At 40.1% G+C, this 25,708-nt stretch overlaps 1 protein-coding gene across 26 annotated transcripts in view; it reads right to left on the reverse strand.

The window, feature by feature from the left end:
• Window positions 1–25,708, reverse strand: part of Enox1 (ecto-NOX disulfide-thiol exchanger 1) — a 571,647-nt gene that overhangs the window by 70,834 nt on the left and 475,105 nt on the right. For all 26 annotated transcript variants that reach the window (XM_087197407.1, XM_087197408.1, XM_087197410.1 and 23 more), the window contains one exon: window positions 14,210–14,394. In XM_087197407.1, coding sequence (XP_087053533.1) covers window positions 14,210–14,394 — 185 coding nt within the window. The remainder of the gene's footprint in view (window positions 1–14,209; window positions 14,395–25,708) is intronic.

Genomic DNA, 25,708 nt, shown 5'->3' on the forward strand with positions numbered 1-25,708 from the left:
ACTGTTTCTAGTTTTCTTTTCTCCTAAAATACACATGTAAAGTTTTAAATTTTTCCTTTAGGTTCTGTGATAAATTCTTCCCCCAAGTTCTGACATGTTGTACTTTAATTATTTATTACCTCTAAGCATTTTTAAATTACAGTTAGTTTTTGGATCCATGGTTTTGGATATGTACTTTTAACTTTCTAATTATAGTATATAGGATTTGTTTTAGTTATTTGGGTATTGATTTTTTACAATTTTGTTGCTGTGAAAATATGATACAACTTCTTTGAAATTTGTTGAGATTTTCTTTAAGGCCTAGTGCAGATTAAATTTTGTACATATTCTAGGTATATTTGAAAAGTACAGTTTCCTGTATATGTCCTGTAGATCAGGCTTGCAGTGGCTGAGTGCTGTGGAAATACCTCACCGAGACAAGCACAGGCAGTCACAGCAGGAAGAACTAGGCACTGTAGTGCTGCTTAGAAAAATGTTCATATTCTCCGGTATCTATCCAGATTCTTTCCCCTAAAGATTGGGGTTAGCCTGTTTCCCATTGTCCTTCAAGTCGGTGACATAACCTTACTCTTGACATTAGGAAATACAATGAGATAGAAACTATGAGCTTTGTGCTGCCCAGTTTGGAGGCTTCTCTACTTCCTTTTCGCCCATCCAAGTACTAACCATTCCCGACCCTGCTTAGCTTCTGAGATCAGGTGTGTTCAAGGTGGTATGGCTGTAGACCTCACTTCCTTTTCTAAGCCTTGGTTTTTTGAGATGCATGGCACAAATAAAAATGTCATCTCCAGGATTCATTAAGGCTTTTAAAGCATTTGGATAATAGGAATTTCTTTGCTGGATCAGGAACATTTGTGGTCATACATGCAATACTGATGCAGAAGTGGTGGCCTATTCCCAGAGGTCATATCCATCCTGCATAGCCCAGGGCAACACAAGCTGTGCTGGTACAGACATCGAGGAACAGCTCAATGGACTTCCCAGCTTCCCAGATCATCCTTACAGCTCAACAGACTTCCCAGAAAGCCAATCCTACTCAGGCTGAGATGAAGTTACTATTCATCTTGGGACCAACAGGGAAAGAAGCAGAGACCAGAAATCAGGAACACTGGTTTGCAGTGTTCAGTCACTGGGGCAGGAGGGATGTGTGTGTGTGTGTGTGTGTGTGTGTGTGTGTGTGTGTGTGTTGGGGGTGGTGGGACACCTATGATAACTCAGCACGTTTCTCCTTTATTCATTCAGATAGCTGTTGGATATGAACTACTGGCCCTAAATGACTGGTTTTAGGTACCAGAATTAGTTTCAGTTCAGTATTAGAAGCAAAAAAAGAAACCAACACTTATATAGGGAAAAATTATAGGCCCTGTATTTCAACTCAGAGAGTGAGATACAAGGATAAGATACATTTCCCTTAAATGTAAAAGGGAAAGGTTCTCAGAATGCAGACAAGCATGAGGTGGGCAGGATGAGGAGCTAAGGACAATAATCTGGGGCTCTGAGCCGCAAGAGAGGAGATGGGACTGAGAGGCTGGGCTTAACTTAACTTGATGGACTGGGTGACTTAACTTCTGGATTTGACTGAAACTTTACAATATATGGGCAGAATTAGGGGCTCATGAGTGTCCTTCCTCGTTCACTTTTAAGATTCTCTATTTTGTAGTGCTACTGCTAAAACACAGTGATGGAAAATATCCATTCCACGTGCCCATTATGATTGTATTCCACCTTGTTATTTTTAACTGTGGGTGAGCTATGTAGCCACAGACAAGCATTAGTCTCACAGGAGAAATGAGCAGCAAATCATGGACTTAACACTAAGGAAGCCAATCTTCAGCTCAACTGAGAAGCAGACTGAAAAGATCAGCCTCATCATCAAAGATCCAAGAACCCAGGAAGGAAAAAGACAAAACCCTGAAGCTCTTCTGAAATCATTGGGCAATTCTTTGAAATCACATGACCCAAAGGAGAGGGATGAAACTATGAGCACCCCTTTCTTTCCTCTCCCTAAATGATAGAACAGGAGGATTACTAGGGGAAAATTATATTGTAAAGAGAAACTCAGCAGGACAGCTTTTTTTATGGACTATTACCAAAACCTTCCTGACATAAATTTTGAGTAATGCTGGAGATAAGAAATGTAAACCACTAGGGAAGAAATATAAAAGAGAGAGAAAAAAGGACAAGGTACATAGAAAGTTAGTGAAGAACAAAATTGCAGTGTTAAAATGATCGGAAATGGGTAATGCACTGTCTCAATAAAAGATTTATGAAGGATAAAATGTAAATCATGGATGGAAAATACAGACTTGATAGTGTAAATGAGAGTCCCCATGCTTGCCAGTGAAATATACTCTTATTGACTCAATATCTGCATGATACCTGGCTTTAAATAAACAAAAGCAGTGATGAGGGTGGAGGGCCTAAGAGGTGGACTGTGAATGTATGGCAGGACAGCAGAATGAACTAAGAAAACAAAAGGAAGATGAAAATAAATCTCTAAAAAGGCACTATTTTGGGCTTTCATTTATAATAATACTCCTTTCTTTGGCAACCTACAACCAAAGTTAAAATATATTTTCCTTTCTTCTATCTTCCCCAAGACTTTCAGAAAATAGCAATATTGTGGCAGTTTGCTAAACATATATGTGTGTGTGAGACAGAGAAAGAGAGAGAACATAGAAAAATATAGAGAGGGAAAGAGATGCAGATGAAGACGCAGAGAGAAGGAACAGCACAAAAACTGGAGAGCAATTACCAAACTAAAGAAGTGGCATCCACATAAGAACTTCATGATGCAGGTGTTCTTAACTGATCAACTGAGTGAAGTGGGTGGTTTATAAAGTGAGGACCAGATTGGGCACTAACTTTATTTAAGTTTCCCTCAATGACTATTTGGGGTGCTTTGTTAAACAGAGGAGAAAATATAGTCTTTAACTAACCATCTAGCATCTTGGAATGGTATTCCCAATTCCATACTTTGGTCACAGTTCCAAAAACTTTACTAAGTTTGGCTATCCCATTGGTCAATATTTAAAAATAATCAATGTTATATGTTTATATGCATCAGAGAAAGATTGAATATATATAGATGTTAACAGTAGTTTTATTTGGGTAGTGGCACAATAAATGATTTTTGTTTTCTTTTATATGCTTCTTTTATGTTTCCAAGTTTTCTGCATTATTCATATATTCTTTTGCAAAAAGGAAACATAAAACAAAAACTAAAATGACAAACCTAGACTGAGGAAAACTGCAACTCCCACACATTCTCGTCCTCTGTGTATTCTTTTCCTTAGATAAAGAGGGTTCTTTTTCTGACTCATTCTTCTTCTTTGTTTCCACGTTGTGTTCTTTTGGCTGCACCACATTTCTCTTTGCTTTCTCTTCACAGCCTTCATTTCTGATGAGAAGAAAATTGGCTGGGCTTCCTAATTCTCCTGCTGCCTCTCCTACCCAGATGCATGGAGGAAGCCCTGAAGTGAGCTGCCCTCCCTGTTGTAGCCCATTCTGTGAGGTGGATAACTGCCTCAGTCTGGCTGGGAGTGGGACACCTGCTAGATGCAGGCAGCCATGGTGCCGGCAGGGTTCAGAGCTTCAGTGTGAATGAATCCGTGTCTGTGCATTGCACACTCTAAAGAAATAAAGTCAAGGCCAGACCACAAGCATTCATTTTTATCCTCTGCAGCTGGGGGGAGATGGCAATGGTCAAACAGAGAAGAAGGCCAGAATGTGTCTACAGCAAAAGTCCATTTTGATTTAATATATTTAAGAAAAGATCCATTTCACTATAAATCTGGTACTCAGCAAGATAAGGTCTATAACTCAGGAGGCAATTTCCAAAAGAAGTGGTGAGAGAGAAGGTCATTCAAAGGTCATCTAAGCACTGCTACCAGCACTGCATTAGTGAAATCAGTGTTCTTCTATCCTAGGCATGGCTGCAAGACTATTGGAGGTTCAGGGTTTTCCACTGCAGATGTCAGACAATGCCACAGAATGCAAAAGCCAAATGATTTTAATGGTCTGTAGGGGAATGCCAGTATGTCTACCCTTGGCTCATACATTGATTCATCTCCTGCCCTCATTATTTTTAGAAGGAATGATTACTAATAAGGATGCCTCTGATGATCAGATTAATTAATGGCATAGCAGGGTAACCAATGATGAGATGAAGCCTCCCATAGTTAAGTTTTATAAGGGCTTCTCCTTCCCTTCCCAGAAGTGATGAGATTTATTTTTGCAATTTAAATTTAATAAATAAAAGCTGCATGTATGTATGTTGCTTTCCTTTTGCTAACTCTTACTCTGCTACTGCAAAGACCAAATTAGGGCTGTGACACAGGGAATCACAAAACAGGCAGTGGTTTTTTCCAATAATACCGCTACAATCCACAAGTATACAAAGCCTAGACCTTCCCAGGTTTCTCCTACCATGACCATTGCACCTTAGGCATTACTGTCAGGGTACATTTCAGAAATTTCTGGGGTAGCAGAGAAAGCACAGCAGCTGTGGTTGACAAACTTAGGCTGGAGTTCAGACTCTGCCCTGGACCAGTCCCTTGAAACCTCTAGGTCTCAGTTTCTTACTGGACGAACTGGGCTGGGCTCGGCTGGTGGTCCTGAGCTGTAGTAAGGACTGAGTACCACAGGGCAAAGGCACCTATGTGAGGCAGCTGGAGAGGAAGGCCTTTCCACAGCAAGGGACATAGAAGCAATGGCACAGGCCACAAAAGACCAGAAAATGTAGACTTGGACTTATCCAGACTTCCTTTGCAAATTCTGAGTCTTCCCTTAAACTCCTTCAGCTCTGTATTAAAACAGGTAAGTCTGCATTTGTATAATAGCTTTTCAAATTGTGTTCACACATGGGATCCCACTTTATGGTAGCAAAGCCACAATGAGGTTCATAGGATCTGCTCTCTGGGTGAAGAACCTGAGACTCAGGCTGCCTAACTTTCTCAAAGTAGGACAGAAAATAGGCGGAAGCTACCTTTTCTTCCAATAGCTGAATGCCTTCATCTTATTCTTTCTGCCCTCAGGGAACAGGAATATGACTCATAATTCCCTCGTCTTATTACCTCTGTCCAGGGAAGACAGCAAGACACCCAGTGATCCATTCTTGCTCGAAACTGCTAAAAATCTCAGGGAGGTTTCTGCCCCATTGTTTTCACTTCCAGTCTTTGTATCTTGTCCAGAGTCAAAGTGCTTTGAAAAAGCCCCAAACCCCTAACAGATGTCAGGTGTGATCATTTCAAACAGGCAAGACTTTGTAATGTAAAGCCCTGGGCCAAGAACTAGAGAATTGTTTCCTATTTCTGATTCCAAATGTAGCCCATGATCTCTTCAGGAGTCTCACACTGAAGCAGGATATCTACTCTTTTTCAGATGTACTTGGAAAGCAATCTGAGAATGTCAGAAAGCATACATGCTCCCAGCAGGAACTCTACAAATGACCTTCAGGGGGCTAGGGAATTTTCACCATGTAAGCAGTTATTATAATGCACCATTGCAAGGTGTGTGGGTGAAGAATGGAAAGCAAACAAAACACCAAACTCTGGAGTAATGAAATGAAAAGAAAGGAAGACTGTAGTGGACTTAAAATCTGACAGCTCTTGTGAACCTTGATGTTTAGTCACTGAACTCTTTTAAAAGCCATGTCATCTAAGACATGCCCAGTATTATGATTTTTCTGATGCTAAAATGCCAGTGGATTTTAATATGAATATGGAAAATGTCTTTTGAGTTATTTTCTATGCGAAAGAAAGGAACTACATCTGGTTGAAATAGAATTGGATAAATAGGGGATATGTCTCTGTAGTCACAGCTCATAAAGACTCCAGGTTTTTATGTGTGTTAGTGTCTATTTATATATACACATATTTTTGGAACATTTTAAAGCCGAAAGCTTTACTACTCATACATAAGAGTAAGAAAGCCCCTTGTTCTACACAGTAATAATGATATTTTCTTACCCTGTCCAGTGGTACTGAATTCTTTTCTGCACTGTTGTACAATGTTTTCATATATTAAAAGCATTATAATATTGTTAAATGCTTCTTCCTGAGTCAACAACAGAATCATCATGGATGGGCTATTTGTTTCTTCCAACTAGACATTTCTGAGGTTCATGAATTCTACTTAGAAGATAGATTTTCCTGATGTATTAAAAATTAAATTCCAAATTAATCCATCTATAATTTTTTATGCTTGACATCTGTAGTATCTAGATATTTCATAAAAACTCATAATATATAACTTATCATTATAAAGATATTGAATTTCTTCTTTTAGAAGGACTTACCCTTTTTTTCCCTTGTTTTTCTGTGTCTGTGTCAGTTTTATTAAAATTCTTTTATTTTACAACAGAGGAAGGCCTGTCTGTACCTCTCACAGTAACTTACCTCATTTCTGCATAGCCTTCACAGCCCGGTCTAGAATATCCTCTAGTCTTCTACTCTGCACAGCCACTGGAGCTTGAGCTGCTCTGTACTGTCAATTTTTATTTTTCAGGTTTTGGGTTTTTTCATTTCCTGCCCCATTCCCTGTTCTAGAACCAAAGACCAGAGAAAGAACAGCTAATACAGCTAGCCATTTCTCTATCTTTATTGCATATTTCAGTCTTTTCGCATCACCTTTCCCTCTCTTTAAAACTCTTCCATTTTGTGCATTTACTTCCTCATTCATGGGCAGGTGTCTGTATCCCAAAATATGCTGCTTTAAGTTCCCTTATTTCTTCTTCTTAGACATTAATAAAACTTTCTTCTTGTTCTTTTTTCCTATATGTTTCTGGATGGCCAGAGTTCTTTGCAATACTCTCTCCACCCTAATTTCCTCGCCATATGATAACAAACAAGCCACTGAAGGACTGAGTTAAAATTAAAAGCCCCTGAAACAGGTTCCTGTGCAAGACATCAAACACAGTACGTGTGTGTGTGTGTATGTGTGTGTGTGTGTGTGTGTGTGTTCTCTTCCTCTAGAGACTCAATTCAAAAGTCTGTCAGTGAATAAGCTTGTAAGACCAAAGAGAACAGAAAAGGAATTTCAGGAAATTCATAGCATGACAGATTTTGGCACTTGTGGGACTGCCAGCTCCCCTTAAAGTGAAGCTGCCAGTCAACAACCCCCCAGTTAGCTTCAGCACAGGAGAAAGACTCAGTAATACAGGAGACCTGGATACAGCAATGAGAAACCCACAGCCCAAAAAAGTAAACCAAGCCCTTCACAACTCAATACAAACAGACAACCAATCATCACCACACTTGTGAAGAAATCTAAACATAGAAGGAGAGACTGAAACACAAAAACCAAACAACCAATCCTGGGATTAACAGAATGAGCTGGGAACAAAAAGAATTTTAGAAATTCTAATTAGCATTGTGAGAAGATTTGAGAAGCTACTTCAACCATAAAATAAGAGCAAGACTGCATGAAAGATAATAATCAGAGAACAAAATAAACTTTTGAAAGCAAAATGATTTGATTAGTAAGCAGAAATTTCAGTGGAAAGAATGAAAGATGAAATTAACACAAAAAAGATTAGAAGAAAGATAAAGAACATCACCCTAGTAGGTCTCTTATCTGACTGGTGGGTGTTTCAGAAAGAAATTAAAAACTGAAAGCAAAAGTGAAAAGTGATCAGGAGAAAAGACACCCTTGATCCCACTCTGCTCTTGGCTGTGGCATGCTGTTCACCCAGCTCTCTGTGGCACAGCCCCTGAAAGTTGGCTAGAGAACCAGTTCTGCTGCAGTTTTGAGGATTTCCATGGTATTTAAGATTTTTTTTTTTTTAAAAAGAAATTCTTTTTCCCTAAAATTTTCTTGTATCAAAAGCACCAACATCCCCACCACAGCCACCAACCCAACTAGAGCCACCTTCACAAACACCACTTCCATTTTCACTTCCACAACCCACACCACTACTAGTTATCTTTAAATCCAGAGCCCTTTCATCATCACCTCTGGCACTGCTCCTGCTGTCACTATTACTGCTCTGATTTTTACATATTTATTGCACCAGACTTGATTGCATGTGAATTTAGGGGAAGAACACAGTACTCACAGAGCAGTGAAATGGTTTAAACAACCTTGAAGAAGATATGTTTGCTCAAGATTGTCTCATGGATTTTCTCATCTCAAAACACTTTTATTTATTTGGAAAAATTAACTAGGGTTGCCTTATACTTTAGGAATGTAATAAGATTACATTTCTACATGTTCCATAAATTAGTAACTTTATAAAACAAAAACAGAAAATGAGACATATTCTACTTTGATTAAAGAGGAAAATACTTATTATCTGATTTTTAAAATGATGTTGGTCATAATGGGCCCCTTTTCCCATTTTTTCCCCCAAATCTTCCCTTGCTGAAAGTTGTCAAGACTGCCGACTAGCCCCGGGCCTTACTAATGTCAAGCCATGAGTGTGAGACAGCCATTGCTACACACAGGCCAATGGTTTGCTGGATTAAGACAGTTGGTCACCTGATGAGATTACTGACACTATTAAAAAGCCTCAGTTTAAAGTATTTATGAAGGAGTCTTCTGACAATCATCATTAGTTATACCCAGTTTTATGATCAGAAGTTTTTTATGGTGTGCTGATGTTATTTGAATATTTATTAGTCCTGTCAATATGAGTTATACAGACTTCAAAAATAATTCTGATTTTTTGGGGAAAAGGGAATGAGAGGAAGAGGGATGGAGGAGGAAAAAAGGGGATGGGGATTAAAAGGAAAAACAAGTTGTGTTATGTACATGTATTCACTCCCCAAGATGACTATAAACTGCATGTACTGTAAACATGTACTAACTAAAAAAAAATGTATATATCTGTCCTGGGAAAAATAATTCTGATTTAAAAATTATTTTAAAATATGACATTTTGATCTATCCTCATGAATGAAAATAAAAGTATTATTTAAATTTAGGTTTGGGTAAAACCATAATGAGATGACATTCCACTTACTACTGTGGCTAAAAATGACAAAACAAACTAACCTCACCAAGTGCTGACTGATGAGGCTCCAGAACAACTGTGGTTCTCATAGAGTTCCATGGGAATACACAAAGTATGGATACTTTGGAAAACAGCTGGACAGTTTCTTTAAAAGTTAAACATGCTTACCAAATAATCATAATAGTATTTACTCCTAGGTATTTACCCAAGTGAAATGAAAATTATGTCTAAACAAAAAGGTGATAAATGAATATGTATAGCAGATTTACTCATATTTGATCCAAACTGAAAACCACCCAAATGTTCATGAACTGGTAACTAGATAAACTATACTTCTTGCTTACAATGGACTACTACTTGGCATAAAAAAGGAATAAATGACATATATACAGCAACATGGATGAATCTCAAATTAATTATGTTAAGTGAAAGGAGCCAGACTCAACAGGTTACATACCGTATGATTCCTTGTTTTTGACATGCTGGAAATGGCCAAACTAGAAGGGTAGAATACAGATCAGTGGTTCGTTGGAGTGAGGTTAAAAAGGAATATGGGGGGCCGAAGATTTCGCTCAGTGGCACTGTGCCTGCCTTGCAAGTGCAAAGTCCTGAGTTTGATCACCGGTACCAAAAAAAGAGGAACAAGAGATGTCAGCGGTGGAACTTATTGTGGTAGTGGTGTTTGCATGATTGTATGATTATATGCATTTGTCAAAATTCATAGAACTGTTCACTTAAAAGGAGTAAATTTTATCATACATAGTTTTTACTTTAATAAACCCAACAAAACAACTCAGTGTGGTAATCTGAAGATAAACAAGAGCTTAAAATACATTAATTGTTTCTTTGTATACCTAAAGATACAAATGAAAGTAAAGTAATGGAACTATCCCCCGGATAGAGACAGGTTAGTTTCATTGTTATCCGTTATGGCTTATATCTAGATGTTCCCCCAAAGCCTCATGTGGTCATAGGTGGGGCTTTTCAGAGGTGGTTGGATCTAGGGTGTGTGATGCTGAGATCAAGGATGTGATGTTGGGATTGCTTCACAGTGGGATGCTAGGATTAAGGGTGTGGCTTACTAAATTAGTCCACTGATTGGTTTGGCATACGTCTGGGTGTGAGTGCTACCTGCCTAGATAGAATATAAAGGGGCAGAAAGAAGCTGCTATTGTCACTTTTCAATTGCTGCTTCTGTTTCTGTTGATGCTGCTTATCTTCTGCTGCCTCCTGCCTGCCCTGCGATGCCCCTCTGCCATGTCACCTTGCCTTGGAGCCAGCCAACTATGGACTAAAACCTCTATGAACTGTGAGCCAAAATAAACCTTTCCTCTTTAACTTTGGGTGTTGTGTATTTTCATTTTTAGGGAGCTTCTCCATGATGTTTTCTTCATGAACATGTGTAAGGTCAGTGAATATAGCCTTAAAGGATTAAAAGATGAAAGGTTAGAAACTTCTTTACTAAACTAGAAGGAAATTCTAAAAATTGCTAGTTTTAAGGTTATTAAACTTCTTTATTTTGCTATGGAAATAATTTTCCACATGTAGATGGAGTGAGGAAATGATGACCTATGGGAATGTTACAGTTTGAATCTTAAATGTCCTCAAAGGCCCATGTGCTAAAAGCTTGGTTGCCTTCTGGTGGCACTATTGGAAGGTGGTAGAACCTCTAAGACAATTATGGTGAACCTTTTAGAACTTTAAATGATAACAAACAGCCCGCTGTGGCATGCATGCCATAGGTTCACCACCACTGCTCTAAGAGGTGGTACTAAGTTGGAGGCAGTGAAGTCACTGGGGTGTGCCCTTGAAGGAGATATTGGGATCCCAGCCCCTTCCTTCTTTGTTTCCTGGCTGCCATGAGGTGACCAGCTTTTCTCTCCCATGTGTTCCCCAACATGATTCTGTGCCTCACCACAGGCCCAAAAGGAATAGAGCTAAGCAGCCATATACCCAAATTTCTGAAACCATGAGCCAAATGAATCTTTCCTCCTCTGTATAAGTTAATTTATCTCAGACATTTTTTACAGTGATGAAAGTTGATAATAAGAGGCCATTTTCCTTCTCCTTGACTGTCATGTGAGATCATGATTGCCTAAGTGGATGGAATAGATTGAGCATGTTTTAAAATCAGAATTCCTAGTGGTAGGATTCAAAGGAGCAAGTTATGATAGTTTATTAACATGACAGATATAGTAGAAATATGATTCTTAAGTAACACATAACTTAAAGCTATATTCAAGATGAGTTGCCACAAAGATAGCACGTACTGGCCTAGCAATCAGTAAAAATTAAAACCACAACACATGCCACAAATTCAGTACCTCTATGTTCCAAAGGGGCATTGCACACACCCCAGGTGTCATTTCTCACCACTCTTTTCTTGATGCAAGAATCCCATATAACCCAGAGCTCCTACAAGGACCATGCCAGGTCTTTCTCTAGATTTTTGGTCATCATTCCTTCCTTCAATAAACACATTTTTGATTATGATCATTTTGTTATGGATTATTCTATGTCTCCCTCAAATCCATATATTGAAGTCCTATTTCTCTGCACCACAGAATGTGATGTTATTTGGAAAACAAAAAAAGATCATTGCAGATATAATTAGCTAAGATGAGATCATACTGGAGTAGGGTAGACTCCTAGTCCTATATGGGCAATGTCTTTACTTTTTATTTTTTTGATACTGGGGATCGAACTCGGGTCCTTGCACTTGCAAGGCAGGCAGCACAACCACTGAGCTAAATCCCCGGCCCAGCAATGTTCTTACAAAAGCAGAAATTTGAACATATATACTCAGAGAAAACATTCTGTGAAAATGAGACCAGAGAGCAAGGATATGTGACTACAAGGAAGGCCAAAGGTTGACTGAAGCCCACCAGAAGCTGGGAAAAAAGCAAAGAACAGATTCTTCCTTACAGCTTCCAAAGGAACCAGCTCTGCCAACAACCAGATCTTGATCTTGTTTTCAGACTTGTGAACCAAACCAAGCCAAATCAAATGATGAAAATAAAAATAAGCAAAAAAAAAACTATCTGAAAGTACATTTTCAGGAGGTTCTACACATGAATGAGATGCTCCATCAGCAGAATCACTCCTTCAGAAGGCTGAGGTTTTTTTTTCTCCAGTATTGGGGAATCAAACTCAGGGCCTTACACTCATGGCACCACTGAGCTAAATAGCTGGCCCTCTGAGTTTTCTTAATATTGCCTTTTGTGGACTGGGGGGGACTGGGTATGGCTCTGCACCTCCCTGTGCTGATGCCCCAGGGTGCATTTCCCCGACTGAACAGCACCTATTCACCTCCTCCAACTTCTTTTAGATTTCAATCTTCAACAGCCTTAAAAGTTTTGCCTACTCTTTTTTTTTTTGCTTAAATTCTTTTATTGGTACATTTTAGGTATACAATACGTTTACATTTCTCATTGGTTGCTTGAACCTGTACATGATGTATCTTGGTTCTTCTTTTTTCCCCATTACTTGTGCACCCTTCACCCCCTCCACCCTTCCCTATTTACACAGATTTCCTTTCCATTTTTTTTCTTTTCTCATAATTTTTCCTTTCCCTTCTTCCTTTCCCCTTCCCTTCCCATCACCCCTACACCTTTAGACCTTTTCCTATTTCAAATTATCAGTTATTCATTTTAATCATTTTAATCCTTATTTACACTTTCAGTTTCTCATGCTAGAGAAACTATTCGGTATTTACACGTGTGTCCTATTTATTTCACTTAAAGCAATTGGAATAATGTTTTCTGGAGGAAAAAAGAGCCTAGACCCTGAAGGGTGATGGTAGCTTGCAGGCTAAGTCTGTTGTCATATTCTTTGGAGAAATCTACAGACTCTCATCCTGGCAAGGGCTCCCCTCATATCCCTTATTGGGGCATATGGACAACCTCAGGAGCCTCACACAGCAGCTGTTACATTAATTTCCAAGTGCAGGGACCTGAGCAGTGGATTGTAATGACATTTTCCTGGCTGGCTCTGACCTCTGAATCTCACTGATTAGTCTAACACATACTGTGAACATCTACCAGTTAGGACTCAGAGCCAAGACTCAAAAATTGCTTTAAAATGGCAAGAGATGTTTAAGACATAATTTCTGTGACCTAACCATTAACTTGCTCACTTCCCAATTTGTGATTCTTTTTTATATCTTTTACTTTCAATTATTTTCCCTGTTTGGCTTATGTTTCTGTGGTAGTTATTCCTAATCACTAAAACATTTTTTGTAGGCAGTTCATGCTCCTGGTCTTAGAGAGCAGCCAATATGGATAGGCAAGATTTAAAAAATATCCTACTCAGTATATATTTTAGCTTCCTATCATCTTACTTATATTTCTCTTACTTAAACAAAAGCAATCCTTTTCATAAAATATTGGTGGGATTTGTATATTCAGAGGGGTAATTTAAAGAATACCCATGTTTGACGATGGTGTTCTATTATTGTAAGATAAATCAAAGGTCCAGACACTTTAAGAATATCATGTATCAACTGATGTTTTCAGATATGAATCCAGCTATGAATCTTTGAGTCTCTTCCCCCTCTACGAACACTCAGGTTTTCCTCTCTCCTCATCCTCTTATTACCCACTTGCATGTTCATTTTTCCCATTCCAAATACCACAGCTTCATCTCTTTTTTAAAAATAATTTCTGTAAATAACACAGCTTTAGATTTAGTATGCCAGGGTGGCATTCTTCAACAAAAGCACAGTGGTTGCCCCATTTCTGAGGTTGCTTGGTCCTGACTCTGGGGCTTCATCCATTCTATCAACAAACATTTCTTACATCTAACTAGACACTAAGTGTAATCCAGAAGTGGAAGCAATATGACTTATATTTACACTGATCTTGAAAACAAAACAAACTGCTTTTGTAAAAGTCAGCTGTCATGCTTCAAACTTAACATTTTTATGATTATAAAACACTTGTGCTGTGATAAGTGAGGATTTGCTGACCATGTGCCATGAGGTTTTTTCATACATGACCTTTTAACCTCCAAAATTCTCTCGTTTTATTTCCTATCTCCAGGCTGTATTTTTGTAACATTTATTTAGCTTGACTGTTCTCCAGATTCTCCTCCTCTACAGTCACAAGCATTTTCCTTTTCCATGAACTTAGTGCTTTGGTTATCATTTCTTCTTCACCCTTTCTGGCAAATGGCTGTCATTTTACTTCCACTGAATACACATATCACTTTCTTTGGCTCAAAAATACCCACATACTATCTCCACACATGGGCTGGTACCTGCTGCATGCCTTGCATGGTTTGCTGCAGGAACTGGAGTTGCTGGTCCTTGGTGAGGTTTTCTTCTGTTCTGAAAAGCTGTTCTTTTTCCTGCTTCAGCAACTCCACCTCATTCCTGTAGGCATCCAGTTGCCAGCGGAGACTGTCATTCTCTTCTTTAAGAGCATAGGCCTGAGCAGCCAGAGCTGAAGAACAAAAGAGAGAATCCAAGTGAGTGACCTTGGTTAGAATGAGGAGGCATCTGGTGGGAAATGGAATCTCTTACCTCCATGCATAACATTCATTTCAACTCAGAAGTAAAATGCCCTACCTTGAGGCTCTTTATTTTGCAGTGCATTACATCATTTAGAACTGTTTGTTTTGCAGTGCTGGGGATAGAACCTTGCTAGTTGAGTGCTCTACCACTGAGCCTGTCATCAGCCCCACTTCTGGACTTCTCTACTCTATTTGAATGCTTGTTGTGGAGACAGGATTAACTCCTTCCAAATTCTTATCTCCTGACCTTTCCCCCAACTCTAGATACCTTCATCCAAACTGATCTGTGCTGCTGGGGGATGAAGATATTCAGAATTCCAGGCAACAATCAAATCTATCACAATACAGTCCCCTCTTATTCTCAGGATTGCTTAGCTCTTTGGAGTGACACTTTCTTTCAAATAATCAGCTGTTCCACAGGTTGAGGCATGCAGCAGCCTCCCAGGGAAGAAAGGAATTTATATGCACACCATTCCTTCCTGCTCTATTGCTGGGACAAATTGCACAAATTGTTTTCTCTAACTCCTATCCGAATGGCAACCCGATTCCATCTGTTTCACCAACAGATTAAAACTCCTTTTCCCTACAAGGTTGAGTGGCTACTCTACTCCTCCCTGAAACCTGAAATTCTCTCGGGGTAGATCAGTCTTCATTTATGTCTCCATCTTGCTGGGAAACCAGTTCATACAGGGTCTTACACATCTCAAGACTTCAGAAACTAAAGGAACTGAATAAAAGATAAGATTGAATCGTACAAAGCAAAGACTGAGGAGGGAATCCCTTTCCATAGCTTCTACTTTCAGGCTTTCTAGTCTCCCCAGGACTACCACTAGCACTATCACTACTACTAATGGCTAGCTGGATACTCACAAAGCACCAAGCACTGGACCAAGAGCATTTTCTAAACTGACACACTGAACTTCCCAACAAATTTAGGATGCAGGTGCTTTAATCCCCATTTTCACAGATGAGAGAAATCAAGCACAAAGAATGTAGATCTCTTGTTCAAGCACATAAAGTAAGCAGCAGAAGCAGCTTGCAAAGCCAGGGCCTCAACCACTACACCAGGTCAGTTGCAGTGTGTTCGTTTTTATCAACTATTCAAAACTGATCTCTCATTCTCCTCTCTCCTCTGCCATGTGTCCCATCGTTTTTTTTCCCCTCTCAGAAAAGTCATTCTTCATATTTGTAAGCAAGAGAAAAGTGAAAGAAAATTTGAAAAGCTTCTACTAGAGGTTTCTTCATAGATGTAAGGAAGTCCACTATGTATCAGGCTCTGAACACATGCTCATTTCAATGCCTGCCCCTGCTTACCACATCCTAGGGTCAAGTGGAGGTTATGCTTTCTGATGCTTTACCTGCACACTGTGGTATGGTCATCACAGAGCTGTGCTGAGATGCTCAGAGCTCAGGGAATTTGCTCCACAAATATCAAACGTCAAATTATGTTAATAATAGTTTTAAGTTAAGTGTTTCATGATTTTCCACTTTGCAAAATGATAATCTATGTATGGTACAGCCTGAAATACTAATCAAACAGAACACGCTATTAACAAAAATATTCCCTACCTCAAGCCATTTGGGATCAATTACTCAACAAGCATTTATTGTATAGTTCCCTGGGCCAAGGTCTGTCTGGGCATCCTGGATCACAAAATGAGGAAACATAGTATGCCATTTCTCTCAAGGAACTTAAAAACAAATACTTCCCCAAATTACATATTTTGTTGTTTAAAAAAATATTACAATATATGTTCTAATTTGTTTTATTTACACTAATAGTTTATCTTAGTTCACTGAAAATAGTTTGTGTTATTATCTGTTTCTTTTTCGTAAGAAATTTCTGTTTTATGTGTTGATGAAAATTTGTTTCATTTTTCATTTAAAAAGATTTTAGAAATCTAATAGAAATTGACACATTTAAAAGGAAACTGGGGCCGGGGATTTAGCTCAGTGGTTCCGCCACCTGCTTTGCAAGTGCAAGGACCCCAGTTCGATCCCTGGTACCAAAAAAAAGGAAACTATTCAGAGGAAGAAAGAACACAATGCCTGGCACAGAGTAGGTATTCAATAAATGTTTGAATGAATAAATGAGCAAGCTAGTGTTAACGTACATGAAAAGGGAATGCATTCTATAAGAGTTTTTAGCAGAAAAAAATGCAGACAGGAAGAGAAAAAAAGTGTTTTGAAACATGAAGACCCCAAGAACTGCAGAAGAATGCCTCAGTTAGGAAGAAGATCACAAGCAGAAGCCAAGAAATGACTATTATAGGCGAAATATTCAGGGCAGGGAGGAAAGAAACGACCACAAGGCAAGTGTTTTCCTGAAAGCAGTGAAAGGTGAGCCAGGCCAGAGGCTGAGGGACGATGGGGAAGGAGAGGCTAAGTGGTGCAACCAAGAACCACTGACGGTGCTTGGGGAAGCGGAAGGACACGACGAAACTGGTGATTGAGAAAGATTAGTTTGGCAATGGTGCGTGGAATGAACTGGAGGCTGAAGAGAATGAATAAAGGAAATTTTGTTTGGTGTATATGTGTGTGCAAAACCAAGGAGCAGCCAATTTTACAGTTTTCAGGAACTTTTAAATTGGAAGTGACCCAGGGCAGACCCAGGGGCATGAGCTGGTGCTTTTTAACACCGTGCAGCCCAACTCCAATCTTGCCCACACCCCAAGATACCAACTTCTGACATCTCCATTCACCAATCCACAGGGAAATGGTTATGAGGCATCATTTGAAAGACGGATGTTGTAATAGACAAAATCACAGAAAATGCAAATGATGAAAAAAGTGTTGGCACTACACAAGCACATTACTACATTTAGTAGCATTCAAAGACACTTAAGTCATTTCCTTAGGAAGCTCTATTTGGCCCCTTTTCAATTCAGAGTGGCATTTTTATTATCATAACTGATAGCAGGTGTTTGTGAAGAAATCGATTAGTATGCAGGGATGGAAATTACATTTTCCAAATGAATTGCATAGTCTGCAAGATATGCTGAAATCTGCGTAGCAAAATGCAAGCAGCTATAAAGTATGTGCCAGCAACGTTATTTAAATAAATTATCTAAACATAAATACATATAGGAGAGTGCACCATCCATTATTTTAGGGGCTCTTTTATATACTCATAGAATGGTACTACTGAGAGTTCTCATTCTTGTCTAAGCCAAATGACCACTGTGCTTGCCAAGCAGGATATAATGGTGTTTGCACTCCTGGAATAGGAATGTGATATCACTATATGACAGAAAGAGGGGTAGGGGAGAAAGAATGAGAGTGAATGAGAATAAGAATTCTCTCTGCCAAAGAAAATCAATACCATAGCCAATCTCATCATCATTTTTATAATTGGGGCATATAACTGATTTACATTCTTGATTAAATAATTTCAAGCTTGATATTGACAAAAAACTTGGTCATTCATGTGGCAGCAAAGTGGTTATCTTCTAAAGGGTGAGAAATTGTATATTGACTCCACTTAACTTTGGGCCACCTGTTTGTAAATACTGTAAATACTATTCAGCATCATGCTGCTGCCCTGAACACCCTCCTCACAAGGCCACCTGGAAAAAGCTATGTTATGTTTCCCAGATGAAATAGCTAAAAGAAACAAAATCCTAAAATGTTTGACCTTATGCGATTTCTGTAGGTGTTAAAATCCAGAAATTTGAAATATCCTTTCTCTTTAGTTCTTTCTAGGATACTGTATTAAACAGCTTTGATAAATGTGTCATCAAGTTTCCATGATAAAAGCTACTCTTAAGAGATTAAACAAAGAAATCCAATATTCAAATAAGTATAAGGATTGAAAAAAAAGTACAGCATGAATCTTTGGGTAAGAATTTCCACGGAGTGCACTGTGTGCCAATAAAAGGAATGTTTAGCTAAGAGACATCTCATATGGATTACCAATTTTCAACTTGAAAAGAAATACAACAAGACCTCCCAAATGTAAACTATATTGAACATAATTAAATGTCTGGTAATTTTGAAAGCACTGATGAATCCAGTGGTGCCTTTAGATTATTATCAATTAATTCAACCACTTATGGAGAAACCATGAGAGGAGCTATAGCATATTAACAGAGTGGAGGCCAAGGCAGCCATGCAGTTATACTTGCTCAGTACTTTAAAAACATTTTGGATATTGGAATTTTCTGACTAAATCAAAAGTGAAATAAAAACACTGAAATTTTTGCTAACAAAATTAAGGCACACAAAAATTAACTAGGAAACTACCACAGTGACACTAATATATGAAAGTTAATGCAGAGATTAAGTTACACTAATGAAGAAAAGGTTTAAAGATATTACATAGCACCTTGTTATGTTCTTTCCTAGATTCTATATAAACTTATTCTTTATATTAATTATGGTCAAAATGACCTTCTCCTTCATCTCCTGTAGTACTTTCTGTGTTTCCATGGGAACAGATAATGACATGTTTAACTTCTTTGAGTAAATAATCTAGTGAAAGCCTCGAAATATCTCTCTTACCAGCCTGAGCCAGCCTCGAAAAATAATTAGTAAAATATGAAAACTGTAAGTTATTTTGGGTTATATCCCAGTAATCTGACAGTATGTTAATATCTTTTCCATGCTCAGGCAAGATGTAACTAAATAATAAAATGCTTTAACATATTGTTGTTAGCAATATCTGGATTTCTCCAGAACTCCAGTTAGTCATTGTAGCTTTGATGAATGTGGTGTTTAACATTTTCCCTCTACTTTTCAAGTTGTTCTTCTGGAATACTGGGAAGGGCTTGCTGGACTCTATATTTCCTACTGTATATTTCCTACAAAGGAAGTCTTTTTTAAAAGATTTCACTGGTTGATGCCCAGGCAGGCAATTGTACTGACAGGTCCAGAACAGAGGGCAATGGGGACAGGTTCAAGGCCTAGAAGTCATCACCACATATCTGTGTCTTCAGGGGCTTGCTCCTTTTCTCTGCCACCACTGTGCCTCTGGTCCCCTACGAGACAGAGCTGTAGGTATGGTCCAGAGACTTGAGGGTTCTTTTGATGGCCTATTGGATGCTCTGTATTCTGAGTCTTCTTCTGGGGGTGCCTGAGGTTTCCAGATGTTATTCTGTGGCAGAGACATCATGCTGTGTACACACACTCATGTTTCTCTTTGTATGGTATCACGATGTTCCCAAGAGGTGACTGTCCTAGGAGTTGCCAGGTGCTCAGTTTCCACCAGAGGAATGAGAGAGAGTGACGCATACCTTCTGTACAGTTCCTCCTTTTGAGGTCTGGAAAAGCTTGAGTCTATGAGTCACTCAGAGGATGAGTGATGCCTTGGACTGTTTTCTGACCCAGAACTAAGCACTTTATTTATTTTTTCTTTTTGGTTAAGCCCCTGAAAATCTGGGACTAACAAGCAGCTAGTGTTACTCTAACCAAGTGTTCTTCAAACACAAATCTTAGGGTGGGTGGATCAGAACAGATATTTCTGGGCCCTAGCCCCAGGGTTTCCAGTTCCTGTGTGTGGCATGAAGCCCCAGCATGTAGATTTTTCTTCATGTCCCCCAGTGGTGCTGATGCTACAGGTGCTGAGATCACATTTGAGAATCACTGCTTACTCCATTCCTGGTTCCTGAACCAGGGCTGTGGCTGTGTGGACAAGTCCTTCTGAAGAAACTACATGCTCAGCTTATTATTTAGGTTTCATGCTATGGCTTCTTTTGCATGTTCCCAGCTCCCTGCACTGCCCCTGTGAAAGCAATCCTGTCCCGTTTTTGTGCCCAGGACCCAGCACTGCCCTAGTGCCCTCGGCACCACCTTATAGATTTGGGGATGTCTGGAGCAAAGGGTAGTTACCACTGTGATTTCCTTGTCTTGTTTGCTCCAAGGGACAGGAGCGGTCATATTAATAGTGATGGTAATAGCTAACAAATTTATGTGCCAGGCACTGCGCTAAGGAAATCATCTGTACAATCTCCATCTCCATTCACCCTCATAAAACATGATACAGTAAATATGATTATTATTTCTATTTCACAGGTGATGGAAATGAGTTTCAGAGAGATGGAGGTAGCACACCTGGATAGAGCCACAGGTTGTGATTTTAGAACTATTTTCCTAGGCATAATGCAATTGGGGTGGCAGAGATCTCTGGACATGCTGCAGCTTGAAGAAGGAAGAAACCAGGGACCCTACTGAAATTCCTACCAGAGCTGAAAAACTCCATATCTGTTTCTGTTATGAAAGTAGAGGGGACGATGCTATTTTAAAAAATAAACACATTTTCTGCAAGAAGAAATTTGGGGATGACCCATGCAGAAGTTGAACTCACCCTGCTGAAATCTGCAGGCCTAACTGGAACTACTTGGGAAGGGATCTCTCCTTTTGCTCCCTGTCCTCTCCATGATGATGCCCACTAATCCTTGAGCTCATGAGCTTTGATTGTAATGAGGCTTAATTAAGAGAGTTGACCCAGAGACTCATGCTGATCTTAGGACTCCTGAAGAACCAAAGGTAGAATTTTGCCCATCCATCTGAACTCACCCACTGATGCTTTTCTAAGATTCCTCTTCCTGTGACTTTGACCTCCTGAAGTGAAGCCCCCTGGGTCTATTCTCATTGCACCAATAAGGTCCAGGGGCAAGGACCAGCTCCACCTCAGAAGACCAAATGAAGGATCTGGGTCTTCATGTTGCTGTCACCATTAGTGTCTCCCAGTGGCCAGGCACAGATCTGGAAAGCTTTGTGGGACATGCAGTGAATAGCCACTCTTCTGCTACATAGCCTCTTATGGTGCCAGCAAAGTACAATTGATCTATTTTTCAGTAACACCTGTATCCCTACTGAAGCAGCAATCTTCCTCAAATTGCTCATGGAAATTCCTTCTGCTACGTTTTTGCAGGATTATTATTATTACAATTTAGCATTGACATAACATTTTATGTTTTCGGTGTGTATTATAGTCTGCACATTAGCTATTATTAGAGAGAGCTAAACAGACGCACAAGGCAGTGTCTATTTCCATCTTTGTGTGAGGCCAGTGGAATAAGGGTAATTTGGAGAGTGTGGGTAAGCTAGAGCTGTTATTATAATGGCTTAAATGTGAGACTGGAGGCACCACTGGCAGCAAGCAAGTGACTCAAAGAAAAAAAATCCTCTGTCCCTCCCCCAGCATAGCTCTTCCAAATGAGGAGGTCTGCACCAGTTGCAGGACTGTGAGGTGATACTATTCAGATTCACATTATGCCCTATCACTTTTCCACTTACATGGATCTCTTCTGATACCTCCCCCAACTGGCCCCTTTTCTTCAGAGGAAAAAAGGAATAAAAAGAGGCATGTTCACTTCTTCCAATAGCAAGTGAAGTCTGTTATTGGAAATGGTGAAGGATGCTCTGTCAGGTGTTCCCTTTCCCTGTCTCATAAAAGTGCCATGAGTTCTCAGGGAAACCGGGAGCGGGTAACTGGCTAACAGCTGGGCACCTTCTCTGGCTCAGCTGGAGAGAAGCAGTGCTCAACCCCTGCTGACCTGACCTCGGAGGCTCACAGCCCAGCCACATGGAGAAGTACAGACGGGAGCCTGGTGGAAGCCAGAGAGAATGGCTCTCTGCATGGGTGGTGGCAGCAGGAAAAGGGGGATAAGGCCTCTGACTGCCATGGGGTAAGCTGGCGGAGGCTCTTTCTTGAAGCAGGAGTGGTTGGGCCAGACCTTGAGGTCAGGCTCCCAGATGGAGAAGCTGATGGCACCACAATGGAAACTGCTGTAACAAGGACCCATCAAGCTCCAGGAGAAGGTGCCAAGGCTAACCGGGCAGAACCATGAGAGGAGGCAGGAGGAGGGACGCTGGATTCTTAGAGAGCCCCAATGCCAGGAGCATAAGAGGAGGGGTCCATCTTCTCCATTTACCTGTTCTTCTGATTACGTTTCAATTATCCTTTTTACTCTGAATCTGTTTTGATTTCCAAGGCCTAGGTTTACTTTTTTTAAAAAACTTGCTTATTCTCTGAACACTTTAAAGATTATGTTGGGGGGCATTAAGCTTTGATGTGACCAAGACAGATCACAAAACACTGGGCTTGGAAACAAGGATCCTCCCCAGGCCAGGTCACCTTTCCTCATAGGCCGCACACCTCCCCTGGTGTGGGTCTCCACTGTGGGGTTTTATTTTCCTGACTTCACTATGACCAGAAGTTGGTCTTGTCCAAAGACAGAAGCTGTAAACAGCAATTCTTGTCCAGCAAAAATAACTCTTCTCATTTTATTATCCTGCAACAGATCACTTCTTTCTTCTTCCAACCCCCTTTTTAAAAACAAATGACCACTTCTAATTTCGTAGGAATCCTTCTGCTTAAGAAGCAATATTTGCCTTCTCCTGCTGTATTCTCTTCTATCTCACTCTCTCTCTCTCATATAAGTACAATAGTACCTTCTTCTAAACAAGCACAGCCCTGCCTGGTGGGGTGGTCCATGGGCCCATGTGTCTGAAGTTTCCCGCATTGTAGCTGTGTTGTAGGGAGACTGATCTCTCCCAGCCACAAATCAGCTTCCCTCCCTACTGCCACAGCACATCTTGGGACAGCCCCTCCTAAAGCAGTGTTCAGGGGCGTGCTACCATTTCAGTACCACTTAGCTTTTAGGGACTGGATTCCCATTTCCTAATACCGTCCTCGAACTTTCTTGCGGTGTACTTATTTCTTTCCTTCTCTTTGGTACCTGATCTTTTCAATACTTTGCAAGCGTGTCTCTGTTAGTGAAAGGGCCTTCTCTCCAGCTTTTGCCATCCAATATGGCCCTTTAGGCTTCTCTGCCTTCTACCACGTCCTCTCAGATTTCATCACTCTTTCCAGCCCCCCTCTGATGCCACTTCCTGACTCTCCTGTGATGATATTGTGATTGAGTTCTTTCATAAATCCTGCAGGCTATGTCTTTAAAACACACTGTTTTGATCTACTAGGCACTGTTGTGCATTACTTTTCTTTGCAGCTACATTTCTGCCATGGCAGGTTTGGGGCTGGCACCTAGGAAAGGCTGGCTGAACCTCTGGAACCAAGCACACTTGACCAGGGGACCTCAGACCAGCCTCTTTTCAGAAGAGGAGGCCACTCCTGGGTGCACACACTCCCCAGACCAGATGCTGGATGAAAAGAGGCTTCCTGTCTGGCAAATGCCCAAGCCTACCTGCTTCCCTTCCTTACCTCTGATGGACGAGAAAACAGTCCTTGGCTGTGCTCCTAGAGTCAGAGAGGTAGGACTCTGTCTTTGGCTTGCATCCTGTTTCTCTGTGTCAGGCTACCCTGCTTCTCCACCAACACAGCTTTTTTTCATTTAATCAGGGCACACCCAATGCACCTGACGCAGACTTGGTGCGTGGAATTCTCCATATGGGTCTCATAAGCTAGACTGAGCAATTTTCTTCTCATTTCTCCTTGTTTGGGTCCTTTATTATTGTCTACATCAGTACTTCTGTCCACTACACATTTTTATCTTTTCATTTTTTTCTCATTCTCATATTTCATTTTCTCAACCTGATTTGCTCCTTTCCCACCTATTATTGGCAGCAGCTCATTCACATGCTATAGGCCAACTTTCAGTCCTTTGTGCATCTGAGTGTTTTAATAGAAGCCTGAGCACTGAGCCCCAGGCATTGGTATTTGTATTAGGTCCCCCAAGTGATTCTCATGCAGTTGGGGCTGTGAACCACTCATTTATGCCTTGAGTTATACTCACCAATATCAATTCTCCACATTACAACATGGCTATCTGCAAAATGCCATGGAACCCCTTACTTAACTGGTTATTTTTCACAATCTCATCAATGAAACAATAGGCATGAGCTTTATGACAATGCTATAAAAGCTGAGGCTTGGAGAAGAAGCATCATTTGCTAAGCTACATGAAAAACACTAAGTTCTTTCTAGGAGCCTCTGACTTTGGCTCAGTTACTCTATTTGCTCCCTCTGGCCAGGGACTCAACCTCGCCTGTGGAGAACACACATTCTCTCTCCCAGGCCCCTTTCTCAGAGCCATCCTCAGACTTTGACTACCCAAATGACTTTCATCAACAGCGTATCAAGGTGAGCTTGGCAGTCCTCATCAGGCCTGGAGAGTGGAAAGAAGCCAAAGATATGTTTTCAGAACTCCTAATATTTCATCCATCTTCTCATTAATTCTTTTCATCCTCAGAGTTTGAGTGCTGCAAAATTCTGCTTCAGCAAACTCAGCATCCATCTTCTCTCAGTCCTTGGGCAGGGAAAGTGCATGTTTCATAAACTGTCTGGATGGCTAAATTATAGTAACTTTTTCCCTGGGAGAGAGTTGTTCAGACATTAAAATCCTCTTTATATTAAGCATGATAACCTTTCTCACATCCTTACCAAAAAACCAGTTTTTGCTTTGCTCATTAAAATGATTTGAGTTTCTGATGAGTATAATTTTTCAGGTAGCAATGTTTTATTCTACCAGCAACTTCTTATGAAGCCCCTGCAAGTGCTGAAGCACCAGTTAAGCACAATTAATCAGACACTAAATGCTTTTAAACAGCTCTACTTCTTTTTTTAATTGAGAAATAGAGCTGTTTGGGCAAGTTTATGAGGTGACCTTGATTAAATTAAAGAGGTCAGGGATGGAACAGACTTCAAGCCCATATTCAATGATTTTTAAAAAATGACTTCCTTCCAATTAAGCAGGAATTAGCATGAAATATTTTGTTTCTGAAAGGTTAAAAGAATTCCTCTGAGAAGGCAGTTCTCGTTACTAGCTTTTTATTGAACATGAGAGAGAAAGTGCTATGGATAGTTTTATAGAAAGTGCTTTGTTAACATGGTGCTCATGATCCAGTATCAATTATATATTCCTTGGGAGCCTAAATGTTATATAGAAAGTGCAAAGAGTCAAATATAAATGTTAATTTCTGTTTCGAAGCCCAAGGATCTAAAAACTTTCACTTATTAAAAAAAATCAAGATATATTTTACATCTGAAATAATTTCAACTTAGTTCTCACTTCAAATGTTACCTGACTTACTTCATTACCTTCTCTCAGCGTCATCCTTTACTTTGCCATATTCCTCTGGGTTTCAGTAACCTCAGAGAACATCTCATTCTTCCTGCTCTAAAGAGTTCCATATGGAGAACTAGTGTATAATTAGGGAAGGAGATTCCACCAAGCAGAAGGGGCCTGTACACATGCGGGAGTCTGGGACTCTTGGGTGCTTTTGAGGGGCAATGGCCCTGAGAAGGAGGCTAGACATGCTGCTCTGCATCCCAGCCCCTGTCAA

Source organism: Heterocephalus glaber, unplaced genomic scaffold (genome assembly GCF_053883595.1).
Source record: "Heterocephalus glaber isolate CG9 unplaced genomic scaffold, H.glaber_assembly_v1.0 deba00001666, whole genome shotgun sequence".
Lineage (NCBI taxonomy): Eukaryota > Metazoa > Chordata > Mammalia > Rodentia > Bathyergidae > Heterocephalus > Heterocephalus glaber.